The sequence below is a fragment of the Oryx dammah genome, unplaced genomic scaffold (assembly GCF_014754425.2).
Source record: "Oryx dammah isolate SB20612 unplaced genomic scaffold, SCBI_Odam_1.1 HiC_scaffold_11, whole genome shotgun sequence".
Taxonomy (NCBI): Eukaryota; Metazoa; Chordata; class Mammalia; order Artiodactyla; family Bovidae; genus Oryx; species Oryx dammah.
This window is the reverse complement of record NW_024070195.1, coordinates 37,845,728-37,865,479: the sequence shown is the minus strand read 5'-3', so window position 1 is coordinate 37,865,479 and position 19,752 is coordinate 37,845,728. Positions and strand designations below refer to the sequence as shown.

The following is a 19,752-nucleotide window of genomic DNA, read 5'->3' as shown; positions in this document are numbered from 1 at the left end:
GTCCACTCTGAAGAGTCCCCCAGTCCAGTCTGATGGGAGAGGCTGTCCACTCTGCAGAGTCCCCCAGTCCAGTCTGATGGGAGAGGCTGTCCACCCCAGGGAGCTTCCAGTCTGAGGAGGGAGAGACTGCCTGCCCATAGAGAGAGTACTATTTGACTCCGGGGAGTGGTTTTTGGAGACAGACCTGGGTTTGAATTCTAGTTCTACCACTTACTCGTTCGCAGGCATAAGTTATTTACTTCTCCGAACTTCAGTTTTCTCACCGGTATGGGGATAATTAGTCTCATTCCTCCAGGATAGTGAGGACCCCATGAGCTAGATAGAGCAGGTCAAGGTCTTAGCGCTGGCCCGGGCGGGAAGGTGTCAGCTGTGTCGTCCTGTATTCGCTCTAGCAGGATAGCAGCTGGGGTGGGACCAGGAAGGAGGTCAAGAGAGGCAGGGGCCAAGCTGTTGTCCCCTGGGGACCCTTCCTCTGCCCCCAGGAGTCTCTGGGCTGTCGCCTGGTGTTCCTGCTCATGCAGTACTGTGTGGCGGCCAACTACTACTGGCTGCTGGTGGAGGGGGTGTACCTGTACACGCTGCTGGCCCTGTCCGTCTTCTCCGAGCAGCGCGTCTTCAGGCTCTACCTGAGCATTGGCTGGGGTAAGGACGCCGCCATTCATCTCACCCCTACCCCGACTGAGTGCAGCGGGTGGGAGACCCTGATCCCTCTTGGAGCTGCTGCCTTCAGGCTACCCAGGGGGCCAACCCGGTACTCAGAACATACGGCTGAGCCAAGGGGTAGGGCCCCCTTGGAGAACCCCCTCCTGGGCACAGGACTCGCTGTCCAGCCTCTTTGCCTTTGCATGACTCTCCCCCCTTAATGGAAGCAGAGGCCTTTGCCTCTCTGGCCAAATACACGACACACACCATTGGCCGTCATGGTACCAGTCTCAAAGATCCCGGCCCCTAAGACCCTTGGGGGACAGAGCCCCACACCTAGTCCTGGGCACCCCAGCCCTGAGGGAAATGGACAGTCCTGGGTCTCAGGGTGGGGGTTGCTGGGTGTGGGGCTGAGGGGCATGGCTCTGTCACCTGACGAAGAAGAGGAGAGCTTTGAGCTGAGTGAGGGAGTGGGAGAGGGTCAGCCGGAAGCCAGCTGAGCAAAGGGTGGACCCCGGAAGTGCCTGGAGCCCAGCTGGAAATGTTCTAGCCAAAAAAGTTTGCCGAGAACCACTGTGTCTTTTTTTTTTGCTGGAACATTTCTGGTTGTGCTTCTGCCTCTCTCCACATGGGATTCCAGTTAGAATGGTGTGGGGTGGGGCAGGGCTGAGGCACCCATCCTAGCAGCACCCACTACCAGCCTCCACCCCCGACCTCCACCCTCTACCCCAGAAACAGATGCAACAACACTTCCTCTGGAGGGGTCCTCGGGTACCAACCTGGGATGCAGCCAGGAGCAGGCAATCTCTGGGCCTCTCGCACCAGAATGGGACCCACTCTCTTCCCATTTCCATGCTCCCCTTTTAGTTCCCCCCTTTCCCATACTGGCTGTTTCCCCTGAGCCCCTGCCAGGCTATGCCTGGTCCCACCCGCCTCCTTGGGAAGTGCCCTGGGTTCCTGGCCCCTGGTTCTGGGCTCTGTCTGGTTCCCCTCAGCCACCCTGCCCCATCCTCAGACTTCATCCCTTGTTGATGATGCTCTTTGGCTCCTTTGTTCCGTAGGCCCTGCTGCAGAAGAGCATCTGGAAAGGGGCTTTGATCAGTGTCCTGAGGGCGAGGCAGTAGAGAGCAGGCGCTGGGCGCAGGCCTCCTGACTCCCAGGCCCTGGGCCCCATTGCCTGTCACGCTGGATTTTCTTTAGCCCTGAGGGCCCAGCCAAGCAAACTCAGGTCCCCGCAGTGGGCAGGTGGGCCTGCCCTCAGTGTACAGCTCTTTCCTACTACCCTTCCTCCCCTCTTCCACCAGAGCCCAGCCCTTCCCTGCTTGGCTTCCTCCCCTCCCAGGCCTCTTCATTCTGCAGGGGCATCAGACTGGTAGTGGGCAAAGCTGAAGAACCCTGCAGCCAACTGGAGGGGTGGGTGGAGTTAGGCCATGAAGGGGAGCTCCGGGAAGGAGGTCCTCAGAGTGGGGGACTGTTTCTGTCCATTCTGGGAAATAGCATCAGCGCTGGAGTGCTGTCACCATGGTGACCTGAGGGCAGAAGCAATGGAAGGAACGGTGTGATGTGTGCAGAGGCGCATGGGTGGTGGGTGGAGACTTTGGGTGCCTGGGACACACAGTGTTCCTGTGTGTCTCTGAGTGGGCAATGAGGGAGGGGGCAATGAGGGAGGGGGCAGTGAGGGAGGGGGTTCCAGTCTTTTCCCATCATCTCATGCCCCAGCTTGGGACCCAGAGTCTGGGGGAGCAGAAAGGCAGGACCCAGGGGGACCCCCTCTTCCCACTCAGATCATCCTTTTCTTGAGGAATTGGGATGGGGAGATACAGAGAGACAGAGGAACAAAGACAGAAGGACAGACAGAGTCGCTGAGAGCCCAGAGCTCTGCTGTGATGCTAGGAGGCTCTCGGCACAAGTGGGATGCTTGGGAAACATATGCAAATGCAGGAATTAAAATTAGGATGCTGATACAGCGGGGGAATCCCCAAAAGGCATGTCAGGCTCTGCTGTTGTCCATGGGTGGCCGGACACTCCCATAACCCACCAGAAGGAGGCCTCTCAGGGGGGAGGCGTGTGACATACGAGGAAATCATCACTTTTCGGAGCCAGACTGTGTGTCTTCATTCAAGCCTTTTTCTCCAGCCTGTCTTGTTGATTTTCTAAATGGGAGAAAGATGAAGCCAGCAGGGAGTGTGTAATGTTTGCAAGCAGCAGAGCTGTGCCTGCATTTTTTTAAGACTTGGTTAAGGAGATACTGATGCATGAATGAAGTTCACCAGGTCTGGTTTGTAACATGAGTGAGCTCCCCTGTGGGGTAGGGTCTCAGAAAAAGGCCAGCAGGGGTTGGGGATGTCGAAGACAGAGGCGTCCAGATGTGTGTGTGGCTCAGGGCATTGGCCTGTTCTGGCCTGGACAGCTTCCCCTGTCTCCCTGATACACTGACTCTTTCATTCACTCACTCCATTCTCACTGGGCGTCTTCTACGTGCAGGCTCTGTGTTATGTGCTGGAGCCTTGGGAAGCTGTCTGCCTCTTGTTCAGTCTCACGAAGGCCTGTTACTAAAGCAACATGGATGCTGGGAGGTCAGGGTTATGTAAAAATAAATAGCTAAGGAGAAGGCGATCTGATGACCACGCTGGTCAGCCGTGAGCCACGTTGCTTCCTCCATGCTTGACCATCTGCACAGTCAAGTACAGTTGCTCCGGGCGTGCAAGCTGCTCGGCAGCTGCTGTTGAGTGGATATCCATGTTGAGGATGTGGGTGATGGCCGCAGGAAAGCTGATGAGGTGGGTTCTGCCCTGGAAATGCGCTTCCTGAAGCCACACATGCATACACATAGACTCCCCGCCACCACCTCACACACATCCTGTCCACGCACCTTTAGACCCACACTCTTATTCCTCTCGGACACCTACATCTCCATCCCTGAGAGGCACCAACAGAGACAGGCTTAGGCAAAGTTGGTGCTGAGAGCCATTAGGCGGAGGGATTGCAGTCCTGTGTTCTAGTCCCAACTGTGGTCTGTTTACCTGCTGCTGCAGCTCCTCGTCTGTCACATGAGGATGGACCATCCAATTAAAAAAAAAAAAATTTTTTTTTTAATATTTAAAGACCCAGCTGTGCTGGGTCTTCATTGCCACCCCCCAGCTTGTCTAGGTGCGGCGAGCAGGGTCTCCTCTAGTTGCGGTGCATGGGCTTCTCATTGTTGCAGAGCACAGCTCCTAGGCATGCAGGCTCAGTAGTTGTGGCCCACGGGCTTAGTTGACCCGCAGCATGTGGAATCTTCCCAGACCAGGGATCAAACCCGTGTCCCCTACCTTGGCAGGCAGATTCTTAATCACTGGACCAACAGCGAAGTCTGACAATCCAATTGTAAGTCAGCGAACATATACTGAACTCCAGAGTGAGATGGTCACTGAGGCCCTGCAGATGAATTAGGTTCTGTCCTTAAGGAGCTAGCAGCCAGTGTATTAGTTACTTATGACTGTGTAACAAAGCACCTCTCACTTAGATATTTAAAACACCAACTTTATCTCGCAGTTTCTATGGTCAGAATTCCGGGTTCAACTGAGTTGCCTGCCTCAGCCTTAGGATCTCCAAGAGAGGTGTAGTGGAGCTGTTGGCCAGGGTAGCTATCATCTCAAGGCTTAATGGATTGGAGGATCCACTTCCAAGCTCAATCTCGAGGTTGTTGGCAGGAAGCTCAGGTCTTTGCTATCTGTTGGCTGGAGGCCTCCATTCCTTACCACACTGGGCTCTCTGAGTGCCCACATGACCCAGCAGCTGGTGTCCCCCAGGGCAAGTGACCAGATTAAGAGAGAAAGAGCCCAAAACCTGCCTTTTACAATCTTGAAGACCTTCTACAGCCTAATCTCAGAAATGGCATGCCATCACTTCTGCGTATGTTGGTCACACAGACCAATCTGGATCCAGTGTGGACCACACCCAGGTGTGAATACCAGGGGTAGGGTGATTGGGGGTCATCCTAGAGGCTGTCTGCCACACTACCCTGCCCCATCCATGTGGGCAGCGTTGTGGTAGCTGGTGTTACTGTGGCCCCTGTGCATGGTCCGTTGGGCTCTCTGTGCCAAGGACAGGGCTCCTGTCTCTGCTCCGGGCTTCCACCCAGCCACGGGCAGCTGCGTGGGGATTGGGGCGAGTACCTGGAGGGGCTTTCAGTGCTACAGGAGTTGACTGAAATGGTGTGTGGGCCCAGGCGCACAGGAAGGGGTAGACTGTGAGGACAGTCGTGGCCCCCATGTGGTGGGAACCACTCTCTAGGGAGGAGTATGGGGAGTTGGGAAGGGTGCCTCTTGCTGCCGCTTCTCTGAAGCACCCACACCAGCCTAATTCTGCACCTGTTAGAAAGCGTGGCCAGGGGCCAGGCAAGGATGGGGGCTGGAGGTGGGAGAGCCCGGATGGGGGCCTCCGGGTGTGTCTGGCAGTGGCTCTGGCCTGCCAGCCCCTCTGCCCTCTCTCTCCCCACATCCTTTTAGGTGTTCCCCTGCTGTTTGTCATCCCCTGGGGCATCGTCAAGTACCTCTATGAGGACGAGGGGTGAGTGTCCTGCTCTGATGGCCTGAGGGGTGTGCTGAGGTCACCATCCTCAAACTCCATGGGATTCCTTGGCCCCTGGGGTGTGCAGTTACTGCCTCTTGGGAGGGTAAACTCAGGCACCAGGAGCTAAATTTATGAATTTAGTTCTGCAATCCCCCACCCTCCCCCTCCCTGGATTTTATGATGACAAGGGTGCTGGTCTGTGAGGGTAGGTGATGTCCCCCTAGGCTTTCCTGTAACAGCTGTTAGTGAAATGTTCCTGCTATTTTGTGTGAAGGTGAGGACGCATGTGACTGTGATTGTAGGTTCATGAAGGGGCTGTGCGTATCTCTGTGTGTTTAGGACTTTGTGTGTGTGTGTGAGTATGAGTGTGTGTGTCCTGGGACTGGTTGTCGGGTGACTCCGTGGCAGTGTTTGTGTGGCTGTGTGTGTGTGTGTGTGTCACTTTGCATCCCCTTGTGTATGGGGCTGCCCGGTGCCTGCACTGGGAGCTGAGGGCTCTGTGTGCCCGAGCCGGGGCCTGTGTGTCTCTCTCCGCTCCAGCTGTTGGACCAGGAACTCCAACATGAATTACTGGCTCATAATCCGGCTGCCCATCCTCTTCGCCATCGGGGTGAGTGATGCTGTGGGCACGTGGTGGGAGCTGCAGTGGGCCCGGGCGCTAAGGGAGGATGGGGTCGCGAGGGCGTTTTGAGAGGGCCTCCAGTCGCCCTCCCCTCTGCCCTGCAGGTGAACTTCCTCATCTTTGTCCGGGTCATCTGCATTGTGGTGTCCAAACTGCAGGCCAACCTCATGTGCAAGACAGACACCAAGTGCAGGTAACGTAACGGAGTCACCCTCGTCGGGCACGCTGAGCCCTTCCTTTGGGCAGAGAGGGAGATCCTGGGTGCTGAACCTGGATCCCTATGTGCCCTTTCTTCCTCCACCCAGGCCTGGCCTGAGCTCCCAAGTCTTGTCTCACCCCTGTACCTGGGCAGCTCCTGGGCTTCTGGAGTCTCCACCTCTACTTCCTCCCCTCCAGGCAGCCCGTCCCAGGGTATTTGGTGGGGGAGGGTTCTGTGACCCAGATGCCAGGCCTTGGTGGGCGCTGGGAGCACTGAAGGGGGAGCAGAGTCCATAAGAGAGGTCCAGAATGATGTCCCTGCCCCACCCCCCAGGCTCGCCAAGTCCACTCTGACACTCATCCCCCTGCTGGGGACGCATGAGGTCATCTTTGCCTTCGTGATGGATGAACACGCCCAGGGAGTGCTGCGCTTCATCAAGCTGTTCACGGAGCTCTCCTTCACCTCCTTCCAGGTGACCTCGCGCCGGGGACCGCAGTCCAGAAGTCCCAGGGTGGGGGCGGGGTGAGACCAGCCTGCACCACCGAGGGGCAGCCTGGGGCCTGGGCTGAAAGCGGCCCTTCCCCAGGTGATGTGGTTGGAGCAGAGCCAGAGTCCCAGGTACCCTGACACCTACCCAGTCTTCTCTGTGAGCGCACTGGATAAGAAGCCTTCCTGGATGTTACCTTGGGCACCCAGCCTGGCATAGCACCTGCCATCCCCTGGGTGCTCGTTGGTGGCAAATGCTTTATAGACATTGTGCAGTTCATCCTCCCAGAGTCCCAGGCGGTGTGCAGGAGTCTCCCATTTTACAGAGGAGGAAACTGAGGCTCGGCAATGTTAAAATGAGATTTCCAGGTCACATAGTTTCCAAAGCTGAGAACTGAGCCTCTCCTCTAGTATTAGGTGTTTCTGGGGGTGGGGAGTTGAATATCAACAGGGGTGCAGAAATGTAAGAAACTGGCCCAACCCCTCAGATGTCTGTGTGGGCCCATGTGTGTGCACTTATGCACATGTATGCACACACACAAATAGATCACGGATCTGGAGCACTGGGGCTTCTGAGTGAACGAACAGTGCCAAGCAGGGAAAGTGCCATGTGATAAGTGTATTTTCTTAGGTTGGGCCTCTTCCAGGAGAGGTTGGTTGAAGAAATTCTGCAGTTTCTGAACAAGGGGCCTTCTCATTCCTCTGGAAATGCAAGAAGGAACCCACTACCCCCATTCCTGGGCCTGCCTTGGCTGCCCAGTCTCAGGAGGGAGATGCTGAGGCTGGAGCCCCTGGGAGCTTTACACCAGGCCTGCCTGCAGGGCGCCTCCCTCCTCTTCCTCCTGCTGACAAGACTGTTGTTTCCAGGGGCTAATGGTGGCCATCCTGTACTGCTTTGTCAACAACGAGGTAAGGCCCGTGGAGGGATGTGGACTCCTGGTGGGGCTGCTACACTGGCTGTCCTGGGGTTGTCCAGTGGGGTTGTTCAGGCTGCTCAGCTGAAATCGCTACTCACCCCACCAGGCACCGGCACTCGGGAGATATCTTGTCCCTGTGTTGTTCCATCACCCTCTCTCTCTCTCTTCCCCCACCCAACATACATACACACACATGTGCGTGGACAGGATGCCCCAACCATACACATGGGTTTGGGGAAGACACAGCCTCATGTAAAGGGGCTCTTGATGCTGGGGGTGGGAGTGGGGAAGGTGGGGTCAGTGGGGGTGCAGAAATATAAGAAACTGGCCCCCACTCCTCAGATGTCTCATGTGGGCCCATGCGTGTGCGCTTACGCACATGAGCACATACAAGTAGATCACAGATCTCAAGCACTGAGGTGCTGAGGGAACAAATAGGGCTAGGCAGGGAAAATTCCATGTGATGTAAAGGATGGTGACTGTTACAGGTCACATTCTTGGGGCCTTAAAAGCCACCATCTCATTTGCTTGTCTCTGCCTCCCCCAAAAAAACTTTCCTGCTGAAATTCTGGTTTTGAGATTCTCATTTCTCTCACGTGAGAACGTTGAAGATCAGAGACGGTCAGAGACACACTCCAGGTCTGGCCTGGAAATACTGCAGAGTCAGGATTGGGGTGAATTCTTCCTGGAGGGAGAGAGCTCCTTCAGTATGTATAGGCCAGAGCCCCGCCCACCACGAGAAAGGGGGTGTGCTCCTCTGGTGGCTTCCTGGTGGCTGGGGTGGGACCAGGGGGGTCTTGCTGCCCTGATCCCCACTGACCTCTCCCCTCAGGCTGGTGCCGTGGGGTCCAAGAGACCCTGTTCAGAGGTCCCAGAGTGCCTGCCTTGCTCAGGCGCACCGCCTGGTTCCTTTCAAGCATCCCCAGACGTCTCGGGCCCAGCTCCTCCAGACACATGGACAGACTTGTCACCAAGCACTTGTGGTTCCTGGGCTGAGCCCTCTGTCCGTAAGAGCTGTTCTCCAGACCCAGGTTGCCATAGCAATACCGGATACTTGCGACCCTGGCATTGAGCCTGCGTGGCCACCAAGGCCTGTACCAGCTGCCAGCGGGCAGGGTGTGGGCACAGGGCAGGAGGCCCGGGGGTGGCTTTCCTGTGGCTCCGGTGACTCAGGAGCCCGAGTGCTGGTCTCAGTTCTGCTCCTGCCCAGCTGTGTGACCCCCAACTCATCCCAAACCCCAGCGCCTGCCGTGGTGCCCGGCCCAGGGACCTGGGAGGCAGGGATGAGGGCCACCAGAGTGTGAGGAAGCGTGCTGGCGGGAGTGCCAGGACAGGAGTCCAGGGTGTGTGCTGCCTTCTTTGTTGTTTGATTAGGAGCTCAGTAAAAGAAGGAACCCAGTGTTCGGTGCTCATTTAGTCATTTATTCATTTGGCTCATTGAGAGAACATGTATGGAGTTACCTGCTCTATGCCGGGCACTGTGCAAGCTTTGAGAGGAGGATGTAGTCCCAGTTCTCGCGGGGTACCTACCGAGACGGGGGAGACACAGCCAGAAACAAGCGTGGCCTAAATAGCCCAAGTGGCAGGAGACCGAGGGTTAGGAGCCCGGCTTTAGAGTCAGCCAAGATCTAGGGTCAGATCCAGGGTCAGATCCTGGCTGAGACTGAGAGAAATACTTAAATCTCTGTCCTTCAGTTTCCTTACCTTTGTGAAAGTGAAAGTGTTTGTTGCTCAGTCGTGTCTGACTCTTTGCGACCCCAAGGACTGTAGCCCGCCAGGCTCCTCTCTCCATGGGATTCTCCAGGCAAGAATACTGGAGTGGGCTGCCATTCCCTTCTCTGGGGAATCTTCCCAACCCAGGGATGGAACCCAGGTCTCCTCCACTGCAGGTAGATTCTTTACTATCTGAGCTACCAGGGAAGCCCTTCCTTACCTTTAAGCAAGGATTAACAGGAGCTGCCTCACAGGGTTGCTGTGAAAGTTAACAACCTATGGTGAATACTGGGGATATAGTAAGTGCCCTGTAAATGATGGTTTCGAATGACAATTGTCATTGGGGTGGGGAGCACAGCAGAGGTTCATGGAAAGGGCTGAGGGAGAGGGAGGCAGAGGGGGACACAGTCCCAATCCTGTCTAATTCCCTGTATCTGTATCTGTCTAGTCCCTGAGTTGGCTTCCCAGGGATGTGCCTCAGTCGGCCGTCTCTCTTCTCATCTCTCCAGTGAAGGGCTGAGCCACAAGATTGGCCTTCCTGCGGCTGCACAAGCAGAGGCCACTGCAGGAGTCAGGCATCGTCATGCTGGCTATCAACATACACATCACACTCACTCATCTGGGCAGTGAGCTGGCAAAGAGCTACAGTCAGTGGGTGGTGTCTGCTCAGCCTCCCTCCCTTACCCCAGCCTGGGCTCGGAGATGCTGCCTGGGACCTGGGGGCCATCCTGGCAGGCAGGCTCTGGGCCGTCTCAGCTTCATTCAGTGCAGATAAAGTTCTTTTAAGGGATATGCATGTGGCCATGCCAGGCATCTTGCTGGGCTTAGTGAGATGGATGGCAGCCCTGCGGGAAGAGAAGGGGGTGTTTGTACAGGGACCCATGGGATGTTGGCAGTGAGCCATGTACCCACAGCTGCTGGCAGCTGGCCACTCTGCTGGATGGAGCCTGAGAGGGCGGGCCTGGCCCCCAGACACTCTGGTGTGGGGAGTTCTGGTGGCGCATGTGGAGCACATCAGAGAAGCTCTGGAAAGCAGATGTAGAGGCGTGTCCGTTGGCTGAGCTCTCTGGATGCCCTGGGCTGGCTGTGCAGCTTCCAGCAGCCTCTCTGGGGGACCAGAATCACAGGAGCCAGCCGCAGCATTGCCACAGCCCTCAAGGGACTGGGGCTCTGCACTGTTACTTGGATTGTATCTTTCTGCTCTGACCACATGGGCTCCAAGCTTCCACACTCTTGAGAAGACTCTTGCTGACAGGGAAGGCTGAGCTCTGCTGAGTTGAGCACGGCAGCAGTTCTGCTTGGCTGAACTCACCTGGGCTGCACCCCCTGTGGGTTGAGTCCAGCTCCTGGCTGGGATTAGTTCAAATCTAGGCTAAGTCCTTGTCCACAGCCTGCTCTTTCAGGCTGCTATTAGTCCCAGCCTCATTCTCCGCAGCTCCTCTTCCCTTCCATCCTGGAGCCAGGATGAAAGCCCTTGGAGGAGTTTAGAGGGGTCTGGTGTTGACACCGCGAGGGGCGGGGTGGGCTGTCCCTCTTCTCAGTCGTCCAAGAGGGCTCTGAAGTCAGACTCTCTCTTCTCTGTTTCCTCTCTCTCCACCTCCCTTCTCCCCACATCTCTCTGTCACTCCTTCTCTTCCGCTAACTGATACTGTGATGGATTGTGAAAGGTACTTAGCTGAGTCACAAGAGTTTAGAGATGCAAGAGACCAATTAGATCAGCAAAGCCCATCTCCCTCCCGAGAAGAGGCAGAAAATAGGAGACGACAAGAAACAATTTTATGGGGATATTAATTTAGGTGCCTGAAGCCCTTGACTTGTGTCTCTTAATATAATGTGGTGGATTTTTTTCCCTTCCCTCCTAATGTAATCATGAGGCCATTGCGTGGGCAGTTGGTTTGCCTGATGGCCTCTGCTTCCCTCCTTTCCCCGTGGAAGGTCCAGATGGAGTTCCGGAAGAGCTGGGAGCGCTGGCGGCTGGAGCACCTGCACGTCCAGAGGGAGAACAGCATGAAGCCCTTCAAGTGTCCCACCAGCAGCCTGAGCTGCGGGACCACAGCGGGCAGCAGCATGTATGCGGCCTCCTGCCAGACCTCCTGCAGCTGAGACTCGGGCGCCTCCCTCCATGTGGCTCACTGCTGGCCTGGGTGGCCACCCCAGGTGGAAGAGACCCTCCCAGGGACTGGGGGGCAGGGGGCCGGGGGAACACCACAGGCGCACACACTACTTCCCTGCATTCCTGTCCTGAGCCCATCAGACAGGCAAATGGGCAGTGCCTCCTGGGACCTGAGGACACATTTTATTCAGAGGAGAAGCAACCTGTTAATTTGATCACTGTGGCGGGTGCAGAGGAAAAAGCAATTGCTGCTAAAATGAGGAGGATTTCTTCTCGTTAAGCCACAAGGCCCCTGGGGTTCCCCCAGACAGAGCAGAACATCAGCCCCAGACTCAAACTCAAGGTCAATGGCTTATTAGTGGCCTTGTAAGAGGACATGGTTCTGCAAGAGGCGGATACGACTTCAGCTAAACACGGAGCTCGGGTAATGCCAGCCGACTCTGCCTGCCTCCAGTTGGCATCACCACCCCTGCCTGCCTCCTCTTTAGGGGATGCTGGGCACAGGCTTGTTTCCCCTCCTCTGGCCCCTCATCTCACTGCCCACCCTCCAGCTGCGATTTCTAGAAGTGGTTGTGGGGGTGGTGTTGAGAATGAACATCGAGAAGGTGCCTCAGAGTTTCCCCTTTCTGGCCCCCACTTCTTCCTTGGGTGTTTGAGTTGCTTTGGTGCCTGCTCCCAGGGCAGGTTCACTGTGGAGGAGTCCAGCCCTGGGTGGGAGCTCTGACTCATATTCTAGAGATGCTCAAGAATCCTGTGGGGCTCATTTAGGGGACTTTAGGAATGTCCGTGCTGGGAGTGTAGATTACTCTCTACTGTTGGGAACCCACAGGGGCTGAGAGAGAGACAGCCTGCCCCTCTCCATGGAAATCCTTTTTACCTGTGACCGGATTACTTACCTTGCATGGGCGTTTGAGTGCGCTGTCTTAACTTTAGGGGATGTGACCAAAAAGAGACTCTTCCGGGATCTCTACCAGTCCCCACCATGATCACGGGGGTGGCCTTCCCCTCCCTTTGGTTACTTCCCTGATAAATTCCCCCAACGTGGGAGCTTGTATATACTTTGCTCATTTCTCTGTCTTTGCTGTGAATAGTTTCTGTCTGTACAAACGTGCAATTCTGAATTTTCCTAACTGGTGGAAACAAGCAGTAAATCACAGTGGTGGTTTTGATGTTGTTTGGGGTCATACCGTAGTTATTAATTTGACTCATCCGTGCTTTGAGCTACTTAATGTTCGCCCTGCCTCCAATCTCATCCCATAAATAATGAGCCTCAGGGAAGCTTAGACAGGCAAAACCTTTCAATCTAGCCACGGAGGAAAAGCAGGCATGTGGCACCACTGCAGAGGCCCAGACAGAAGGGGAACAGCCATGCCACGGAGGCTGGCAGCTGAGTTCATAGGCAGAGGACACAGAGCAGAAGAGAACCCTTGGGAGTTCACATCTTCTGGGAGGGCAGAGGGAGAGTCTCTGGATGAATTCCTAAGTGAACTGATCTTTCCCTCCTTTTTTTGAATGGTGGGAACCCTCCCCTAAAGCCTTGTGCCAGACACACTCTCCTCTGCCCCTCAGAGAGACACAGGATGTGCAGGGAAAATAATAATGGGACATAAAACACATCAAGCAGAAAACCTCTTCTACTTCAGCTTCAGTGGAGTGTTGTGTCTGTGTTAATAAGGAAGTTGAACCTCAGGCTAAAGAAAGGATTTGTGCAGGCTGCCTCTTTGAGAAAATGTGGAGAGCTGGGGGTGGGGACATTCCTGCCTCCCCAGGCAGGAGGGCAGACAGCCCAATAGGCATTGGTTTTCTTTGGAGTTGGGGCTAGGGTGAGAAGAGTGCTGGTGGGTTTGATTGGGTGGGATCCAGCTCTGGTGCAAGTGTTTCCATTTTGGGTAAACTGGAAGATTTTTGAGAATCATTAATAAACTGTACAACAACGAGACAGATTAATATTATTATCAAGAAATAAATTTTTGAGGGGAAAGATTGTGGGGAGAGAGTGTTTAGTTAGGCACTTGGGAAGGAAGCTCAGACAATTTGGTTTTATGCTCTAAGTTATTTTCCCAATGGGTGCTGATTCCTGGTTGCAGAGTGCTCATCACACCCCCAATTGCCCCAAGCCTTTTAACACCAAGCAACGTTTTCCTTGTCAGATACATACCAGATACTGAATTGAAGAAATATTTTCTTTGCTCTAAGACCCGCACTATTAATATTCATTTTAGTGGCAGTGCACTCTTTCCAAAGCTATTCCCAAACTAAATATAGCTCTCTAACAGATCTGGGAATTATTGAATGCAGTGTGCTCAGAAATTCCTCTGGCTGTTTACATGCCTGGTGCCCAAAGTCTGGAGCTTGCCAAGAAAACTCTTGCTTGCCTCTGTCCTGGGGCAGGGTAAGGTGCTGTGTGTGTGAGCCGTGCAGCCAGGTCTGATGACTGTCATGAATAGAAGCTGAGTTCAGCACTCTGGCCAGCTCCCCACTGACCTTGTGAGGGGCTTAAACCATGTCAACTGATCTTTTTCATCCGAATCTTTTTGGAGCAGCTAAACCACAGAACTGAGACAAACCGCTTACATTGCCTTCCCTTTAGAGCAGCTTTCCTGATTTGCACGCGTAATTTGCAGTTGCCTCAATGCACTTTTATCCTGGAGAGTACAGCAGTGGAGTTCTCAGAGACTCAGCAGGGAAAGATCTCAGACATCTCATTGCTCTGATCTGGAGAATTGAGGAGGGAAGCTCACAGAGGTGATCTGCCCAAGGTCACAGGGCTAGATGGTGGCTGAACTAGGAGAGGACCCAGGCCAACTTCTGCCTCCCAGTCCAGTGAAGCCTCTGGAAAGGATAGATGAAAAATAGAAATGGCCATTCAGGACACTCTCGGTGAAAGTTGGCAGTGTGTGGAGTTTCTGTTAAAGATAAAACACAGCAGCAAAGAGAGACAAGTCAGTTGGCGCAGGTGCTATTTCAGTGATTTATGCCACTGAGAAGAGGGGAGGGTGTGCTTTGCTGTTGTCCCATGTACCTCATTCATCCTTGTCTTCAAATTAAGAAATGAAATGCATTAGAGCTCAAGTGTACACAGAAGCAGCGAGGAGCCATTTCAGATAGCAAATCCAGCGGTCTTTTGGTGGGTTGACTTAGTGTTTTTCTGATGCACCTGTGCTCGTTTGAGAAGTTGTGTGTTCTAATAGCCCTGCAGAGTGGACTAGAAGAACCTAGAGAAGGACCTAACAACCTGACCCTCAGCATTGCCTCTCTAGTACTCCCTGAAGTTGGAGAAGACTAGCAAGCCTGGAAAAGATGGCACAGCCGCCACCGAGGGCAAATAGAGTCAGTTCACATCCAGGTGCCCAAAGGCTTGGTCACCTTATCTGTGTGGGCCACGTTTCAGCAGCTCCTGTCCCCACTTCTTCCTCTGTTTCTTCTAGAAGAAGACTTTGTGTGTGTGTGTATGTGTGTGTGTGTGTGTTTTTTCCTGTGCATAGCAGTATAAAGTTAGAGATGAATCCAGAATCATTCCCCCTCCCCACTGTGGAGGGCAGGGGACTGCACAGCAGTGGGGTGAGAATGGTGGGAGACTGAGCTAGATGCTTTCTCTCCATGCACAGACAGAGCTCCCATTACTGCTAATGCCTGCGACGTGCTCAGGGAAGGCAAGATATACTCCGAAGGTTTATTTTGCCTCCACTGAATTGATTCTAATCCACAGTGCTGACCCTGCTTTTGGCTCCAGCTATAAAAGACATGTCGGCTCCCTCCGCTAAGACAGCTATGTGAATGACATGCTAAATACACAACAGAAACCAGATTAGAATCAATTCTCTCTTTTTATTTTTTTTTCCCTTTCTTGGCTGCAGCAAGTTTTCTTGGGGAAAAACATGACCCAATGTGAGAAACTTCTGCAGATAGCATCACCGTGCCCCTGTGGTATTATCTGCTGACTCAAACCAGCTCTCCGGCCCCCTCGCTGAGGGCTGTATCAAGGAAGCGTTGTTAAGCAGTATAATCTGAAACACTTAACGCATCAGTGTATCCACGGTATCTATAATTACTTCTGCTCTGTCTGTGGATACAGATTGGCAGGAAGCAGATAAGTATAATTGTTTTCCAATTAACTCTCAAAGTCTTTTGGACTTGGCTTGTATCTGAGTCTATCTGAGGAGTGAGTTTTCCCTCTTCCCTTTCTGCCATTCTAGCCGGTTTTTTGGGGGGGTCTCATCCAGCAAGGGAACATTCTCCCCTTAAAGCATCCGACCCCTTCCCCAGCGCAACATTTACCCCCTCTGACCTCCAGTCCCTGCAGTGGGCTTCCCACGCTTCTCCCTGGCTGCATCAGTAAGAGGTATGCCTACCAGTGAGAGGTGAGCCCACCAGCTGTGCTAAGAGTGCCATGCTCTTGACTGTGACCAATTTCAGGGTACAGCTAGGAGGGGGGCGCAGTCAGGGCTGAAGTCACATACCGCATCTTGCTGTCTAGTGCAGTGAGGAGGGCTGCAACCAGTAGCGTGGATCCTAACTTACATTGGGGTTAAGCAACCTTTCCTGATGGGGCCTGTCAAAGCTCTCACAGCCCAGACAAGCTAGTGTGATTGATTATCTCTGCGTCAGTGCAATCTGGGAGAAAAAAAGAATATATATATATATATATATAAATGAGAATATTTGGATTTGTTGAGGGGGGGGGCTCTCAGCCAAGTTTGGAACATACAACAAGTTAGGTGTCGAGGCTTCTCTGCAAGGGGAGCCAGTGAGAGTAGTCAGGAAGGGGCAAGATTCATAGCTGACAGACAGAGCTCGATCTTGCCAAATGGTTCATGTGTTACTTCCAAATCTGAATTTCCTCTAAGCTTCTCCCACTAAAAACAATCATCAAACCCGCAGAGCAGATAAACCTGAACGTTTTGGAGCAGGGGGCAGTGGATACAGAGCTGAGATGCACCAAGAGGAAGGTGAGTGAAGCTCTCAGGAGGGACAAAACGGAGTTTCTGTCTTCAGTTCTCTTGGGGGATGTTGTGCTTCATGAATGTTTAAACAAGGTAATCTTCATGCGATTTCTTAATATATAAACTCATGTAAAATATGACCCGCGACTACAGGTAGCAAATGTGTGTGGCATGTAATTCGTGTACAGATGCGAATGGATTCACACTCTCTCCTAATCTGCCTTGTAAGTCAAATAAAAACCTGTCCTTACTGTGTCTCTCCCACTCTTCCTTGCGGGGAGGAGGTTTCCTGCAGTGTCGACCCAGGTGACTCACAGTGTAGCAGGAAAACACAAAAGATGCCATTTCCAGCCCCAGGGGAGGAAGAATTCTGGCTCATTACTCATATCGTGATTTTCATCTTCAAAGCACTTACCAAGTACTAATTTATCCATCGCAGCCTTTGTGCAGGGACTGCAATGTCATTTAATTAGAGAAGTCGGGTGGTCGAGTGGCTTACACAATGACTGGCAGCCAAATGGATGTGTATTCTAATTCTGCTCATTCATTTGATCTCCTGTCTAAATGAACTCAGTCCATTAAATCCATCTTTTAAAAAAGCACAAACCGTGTTTGCGAAGCGGCCACAGAATTTGAATAGACCTGCCCGTTAAGAGATTCATCTTTGGAAAAATGAACTTTCCCCCTAATTTGTGACTCGCTCTCACAGAAGAGCAGTGGGACTGCAGATTCTCCCTAAGCCCTCCACCATTTCAGTCACCCCCGCGTAAAGATCACTACACTTATCCAAGTGTCTCCTTAAACACAGCTCTCTTTTAGACAAGCTGTGGGAATTGTCCCTTTCAGGCTTAATAGTCCTAAATCTGAGTCTGAGAGCAAACTACAAATACAGCCGGCTCCTGAGAAGTGCAGGCAGAACATCTGTGTTTGAGTTATCTGTACCAATACTGCTTTCAGCCTCTTTCACTCCTCTTTCTGGGTCTTTGCTCTTCCACTCAGCAGGAGCAAGATGGAGCCAGGAGGGTTCCTCTCCCTTGCCCACCCCCAGGAAAACACCTGCCCAGACCAGTAATGACCACCACATTTGTGTGCATGACAGTCACAATGAGGCAGGGAAAGGGTGCCCAGTGGCTTGACAGGGCTGAGTTCCAGCCTAAAGAAAGCGCAAGCAGAGCTGCCCACTCTGCTGAGGGCCAGCCCTGGAGGAAACAAATGAGAATTCCTGGCCCCCAGACCCGTCTGTGTTCACATGTGATATGAAACCACATTCCAGGGATGGATCCCCACCGGTGGGGATAAGTGAGTTCCACACAGAATTTGTGAAGGATCTCACTCATCTGCCAAGAGTGCTGACATTCCCCATGGAGTAGGAATCCCCCTGCCCCAACCCAGAGTCTTCTGTTACTATCCTCTCAAAAGACTATGCTGTAAACATGCTGTTCAGTATCTTTCAACCTCTCCCCACCTTTCTCTTACACGCGCATTTCTCTAAAGAGAAATACTGAAAACAGGTCTTCTTTGCCAGAAACAGTGGGGGAAAAAACTGCAGTACAAACTGGAATAGATGACAGATGTAGCCAGGGAACTGGAGAATAGGGGAAAATAGATTCCATACGGGGACGAGGAAGGAGAAGAAACTGAGTATCCCCAAGGGTGGGAAGGACAAGCGAGAAAGAGACAATGAAGAGATGGAACATGAGCAAAGTGAATAACGGAAAACAGCAGGCTGCTTAAACGTGAAGAAGAGCCGTAGTAAAGAGGAGAGGAAATTGCAGAGGTACAAAAAAGAATAAGGATTACAAGTGGTGAGCTCCAGTGGGCCAAGTCGGGGGCCCGTCTACTCAACGTTATTAACTCCTTTTTCCATAAATCTGAGCTCTTCCCCTGGAGAGTTCTCTAATCCCAAGCAGTGATAGATTATTTTCTTTGGTACAAAGGCTCATTTTAACTAACATAATGATTTTAGAAAAAGACCCACAGCCTAGAGCAAATGCAATTAAAAAAAAAAAAATTTCCCCCTACTGATCCAGGGCTCCAGTGTGAGAATGAATTACTGTGGCTCTTCCTCATGTAGGACCTATAATAGACCTCAGAATTTATTGGTGTTACAACCTCCAAGAATAAAATCAATAGCTGAGAATTATAAACACCGAGCAGTCCCATGCCAAAGGATGGGAGCTCTCTGGGGCTGAAGCAGGCTGGTAACACCTGGAGAGATTGCAAGGAGTTCTTTCTTTCTTTTTTTTAAACTTTTGCTTTCTCTAGGATGAAAGAACAAGGACTTAAATAATAAATGTTTACAGAAGCCTTTCGGTTCCAAAGACCTAAGGTGCAGTGAGAAACACAGGTCGACTTGGGAATGCAAGTTTAATAGCTACAACGAAAAGGTCATGGTTATCCTGCCTTTTAGGTCCATTCTTCAACAATCTATAACCATCTGTGTACATCTCTGGCTTAGAAAGACTAGTGTTTTGTTGCCATGTATTTTGTCCCCCAGAAATTTCAGAACCTTCAGAATTCCTAGGAGACTGAATTTACTATTTTTACTGAACCCCCTGGGTACCTGCTAATTAGATGCCACTTTACAATGAAGAAGAATTCTTGAGAGTCCCTTGGACTGCAAGGAGATCCAACCAGTCCATCCTAAAGGAGATCAGCCCTGGGTGTTCATTGGAAGGAATGATGCTAAAGCTGAAACTCCAATACTTTGGCCACTTCACACAAAGAGTTGACTCATTGGAAAAGACTCTGATGCTGGGAGGGATTGGGGGCAGGAGGAGAAGGGGACGACCGAGGATGAGATGGCTGGATGGGATCACTGACTCGATGGATGTGAGTCTGAGTGAACTCTGGGAGTTGGTGATGGACAGGGAGCCCTGGTGTGCTGCGATTCATGGGGTCGCAAAGAGTCGGACACGACTGAGCAACTAAACAACAACATACAATGAAACCACCTTCAAGGTCTTTCATCTTTTGAATCCTGGTATGGGAAGCAGAGAGTAGAGGACATATACCCAAGTAAAGATATCTCACTCTGGTTATACTAAATCAATGTCTTTCCAATAGCATCCTTTGGAAAGATACAGTTAACAGTACAGATGAAAAGGCATCTTATGTGCATTCATATCATATAAAAGAATCATGTTACCTTAAGAACTCAGTACAGTTTTTGAGCATAATTTCTTAACAATCAAGAAAAACATCCACAACACCATACTTTACATAAGACATTTACAAAAACACCTTCGTTTAGAAACTAGTAAAGATCATGAAGACTGCCAATCAAAGTATGATGGGACCACAAGCTCAGAAAAGATGTCATGTCCATGGAGTCTTAGCATCACCCGCAACCACAGTTCTCTCACATTCTCCTGCCTTGAACTCTTCCTGCTTTTCAGATACAGCCTCTCTTCTAGCAGGATAGGTCCCTTGCCTTTCAGGTCCCTTCACTGGATTAATCCTGGTGTCACTCTTTACATTAGAAATGCAACGGCTCTTGAGATACTTTGCACCCGTGGTGTAGATGCCTTGAGAATCTGTTAAGTCACCCGATTTCTGGTATT

The 19,752-nt window shown here is 52.2% G+C and overlaps 1 protein-coding gene across 1 annotated transcript in view; it reads left to right on the top strand.

Annotated features, from left to right (window-relative positions):
* Nucleotides 1-16,444, top strand: part of GLP1R (glucagon like peptide 1 receptor) — a 36,914-nt gene extending 20,470 nt beyond the window's left edge. Inside the window, exons 7-13 of the mRNA XM_040249049.1 lie at nucleotides 483-642; nucleotides 5,133-5,193; nucleotides 5,737-5,806; nucleotides 5,923-6,011; nucleotides 6,351-6,489; nucleotides 7,371-7,412; nucleotides 11,069-16,444. Of these exons, the coding sequence (XP_040104983.1) occupies nucleotides 483-642; nucleotides 5,133-5,193; nucleotides 5,737-5,806; nucleotides 5,923-6,011; nucleotides 6,351-6,489; nucleotides 7,371-7,412; nucleotides 11,069-11,236 (729 nt within the window). The 3' untranslated portion in view covers nucleotides 11,237-16,444. The remainder of the gene's footprint in view (nucleotides 1-482; nucleotides 643-5,132; nucleotides 5,194-5,736; nucleotides 5,807-5,922; nucleotides 6,012-6,350; nucleotides 6,490-7,370; nucleotides 7,413-11,068) is intronic.
* Nucleotides 16,445-19,752: the final 3,308 nt, after the last annotated feature.